Source organism: Myotis brandtii, unplaced genomic scaffold (assembly GCF_000412655.1).
Source record: "Myotis brandtii unplaced genomic scaffold, ASM41265v1 scaffold357, whole genome shotgun sequence".
Taxonomy (NCBI): domain Eukaryota; kingdom Metazoa; phylum Chordata; class Mammalia; order Chiroptera; family Vespertilionidae; genus Myotis; species Myotis brandtii.
This window is the reverse complement of record NW_005363729.1, coordinates 509,647-512,283: the sequence shown is the minus strand read 5'-3', so window position 1 is coordinate 512,283 and position 2,637 is coordinate 509,647. Positions and strand designations below refer to the sequence as shown.

The 2,637-nt window shown below is 62.1% G+C and overlaps 1 protein-coding gene across 1 annotated transcript in view; it reads right to left on the bottom strand.

Annotated features, from left to right (window-relative positions):
• Window positions 1-2,637, bottom strand: part of BRD3 (bromodomain containing 3) — a 15,594-nt gene that overhangs the window by 10,962 nt on the left and 1,995 nt on the right. The window contains exons 3-5 of the mRNA XM_014544218.1: window positions 2,412-2,549; window positions 1,496-1,643; window positions 502-716 (exon numbers count right to left, since the gene is read on the bottom strand). Of these exons, the coding sequence (XP_014399704.1) occupies window positions 502-716; window positions 1,496-1,643; window positions 2,412-2,549 (501 nt within the window). The remainder of the gene's footprint in view (window positions 1-501; window positions 717-1,495; window positions 1,644-2,411; window positions 2,550-2,637) is intronic.

Genomic DNA, 2,637 nt, shown 5'->3' with positions numbered 1-2,637 from the left:
CACCTCCCCCAAGCCCAGACCGGCCGGGGCAGTCCCACGTGAAAGGTTCCCAGGCGAGGGGAGAGGCGAGGGGGAGAAGAGCGAGCGAGCGGGGAGATGAAGGTGCAGGTGCTCACACTAAGCGGCACACGATGCAGGGGGAGGCGATCGCCCTCCCCACGCTGATGGCTGAAAATCCAAGCGTGCACCGGGCGGGGCAGGATGGGCCGGGACCCTCCCACCCTCCTCTCGCACGCCTTCCCCACCTGGCCCCGTGCACCGCCAAGGCCCGGGTTTCAGGGCAGAGAAGCTGGGGTTCGAGTGCAGCCTGCCCTCGCCAGCCATGTGACCTGCAGCCCCCGAGCCTCGGTCGCCTCGTCTGCCTCACAGGCCCGGCGAGAAACATCCAGAAGTCACATGCACCAGACGCCCGATTTTTTCACGGCCGGTGGCCAGGGACGGCGGCAGAGTCCCCGCCTGCCCGCCCCCCCCCCGCAAAATCCGGGAACCATGGACGCTCACCTTGATGACGGGAGGCGTGGGAGGGACCACAGGGATGATGGGTGTCGCCGGGGGCGGTGGGGCAGCAGTTGGGGGGACAGGGACCGACGTGATGTTTGCGGTGATAGTTGGCACAGGGGTGGCAGCAATGACGGGCGTCTGGGAGACAGTGGGGGGGACGCTCTGAAAGGGGGTCGCCGGGGAGACAGAGGACACGGCCGCCACTTGCTGCGAACCTGAGGACAGGACAGGAGGTTGAGCAGGCCAGGCTCCTGGGCAGGCGGGGCAAACGCCGTCCTTCCAGAAGCTTCCTGGACCATCCCTCTGCCGGCCCGATGTCGGAGGAGCCCTGCCTCCCCAGACACGGGCCCTGCATCTTGGCCGCCCCCGTGGGTGCTCACCCAACAAGTAAGGGCCTCCCCCTCTGGCCGGGACAAGCCACGCAGCCTGGCAGGTAAGACCAGGCCTGCGCCTGAGAAGTGGGGTGAACCCCGACTCCACCAGGAGCCATCGGAGTGACCCGCATGGAGCTACTAAACCACCCGCAGTCCCCACCTGCAACCCGGCATGGCCAGCAGTGCTGGCGACCCGCCCGGCCTCTCTCGAGGGCTCGGCCACCTCCGGCCGCCTCTCCATCGGGACGCACCTCCCTGCCGGGTTCCGGGACCAGATGAGACCGTAGGGCTCCCCAATAGGTGGCACAGCCCCTCCCGTCACAGAGAACACAAGGCTAAAGGGGCAACATCCTCGGAGGAGCAAGGGGACAGCAGGGACTCCAGAAGAGGAGGCCGCGGAGCCAGGACCAGGAGGAGCATGGGGACGTGGGACTCCACTCCTCCCAGAGTGCTCGAGGGCAGACGGACCCCACCAAGGCCCTTGTGTCCCGGACGGGCTGCGGCCACGGCTGAGACCGGGCCCTGGAGTGCACGTCACCACTGCCCAGACGTCGGACGGGGAGCGGAGCTGAGGGGCCGAGGGCCCGGCCCCGGGACGGAAGGACCACCCGCACCGTTACCTGCACTCTGGGCTCCCGCAGCCGGTTTCCGGCCTTTGCCCTTCGGAGCGGGGGGTAATAATTCAACTTCCTCCTGGGGCATCTGGGCCACTTTCTGCAGAAAAATTTTCTCTAAGGCTTGGGCCATTAGCACTATGTCATCTGTGGGCTGAAGACACGGGAGAGCCGAGGTTACATGCCGGGGAAGGAGCCGAGCGCCTGCAGGACACGCTGGCTGAGCTCAGAAACATCTACTTAGAAACGCAAGGCAGCGGTCGCCGACCCGGGGTCCGTGCAGTCTGGAAGGTTGGCGACCGCTGTGTTAAGAGGCCCTGGCCGGGCGGCTCAGCAGGTTAGAGCTTCGCTCCCAGGCACCACGGTGGCGAGTTCCACCCCAGGTCAAGGCACATACAAGAGTCAACCAACGAATGCCCAAATAAATGGAACAACAAATCCACGTCTCTCCCTTCCTCTCTGAGACCAGTAAGTAAAACTTTTAACGAAATTGTGGGGGGGCAGGAGGGAGGTAAAAAGAGTGAATTTTAATGTGGAAACTGTTCAAAAAAATTAAGAACCCCCAGCAGGTGTGGCTTAGTGACCGCACTGACCTATGAACCAGGAGGTCGCAGTGCAATCCCCAGTAAGGGGTGAGCAGGAGGCAGCCGACCAAGGAGTCTCTCTCATCGTTGATGTTTTTACCTCTCTCCCCCTCTCCCTTCCTCTCTGAAATCAGTAAAAACATATTTAAAAAAATAAAGCGCTTGGTCTGTGTCACCTCCTTCTGGAAGGCCTCACCCCCTCCCGCGGGGACGTGGCCCACAGTGTGTGGGGGTCACGTGTGGGGATCGGGGCCCGAGTGTGCAAAGCGCCCAGGTGTCCCCGGCTGGTGGGCGGCTCGCGGGGCATTCGGGGCCCACGCCACACGCGTTTTTCTCACCTTGTTATAAATATAACAATTTGTAAACATGGTGTTGAAGTCCTGCATACACTCGCTTGCACTCCAATAATAATTGTTTTCTAGTCTCTTCTTGATAGTCCCCATGTCCATCGGGTTTTTTATTATTTTATGATAATCCTAGGGGAGAGATTTCAGAGGGTTACCGACGGACTCAACATCGTCATCCCGCGATTCCAAGTCTTTGCCACAGGGACGGGGCTGGCCA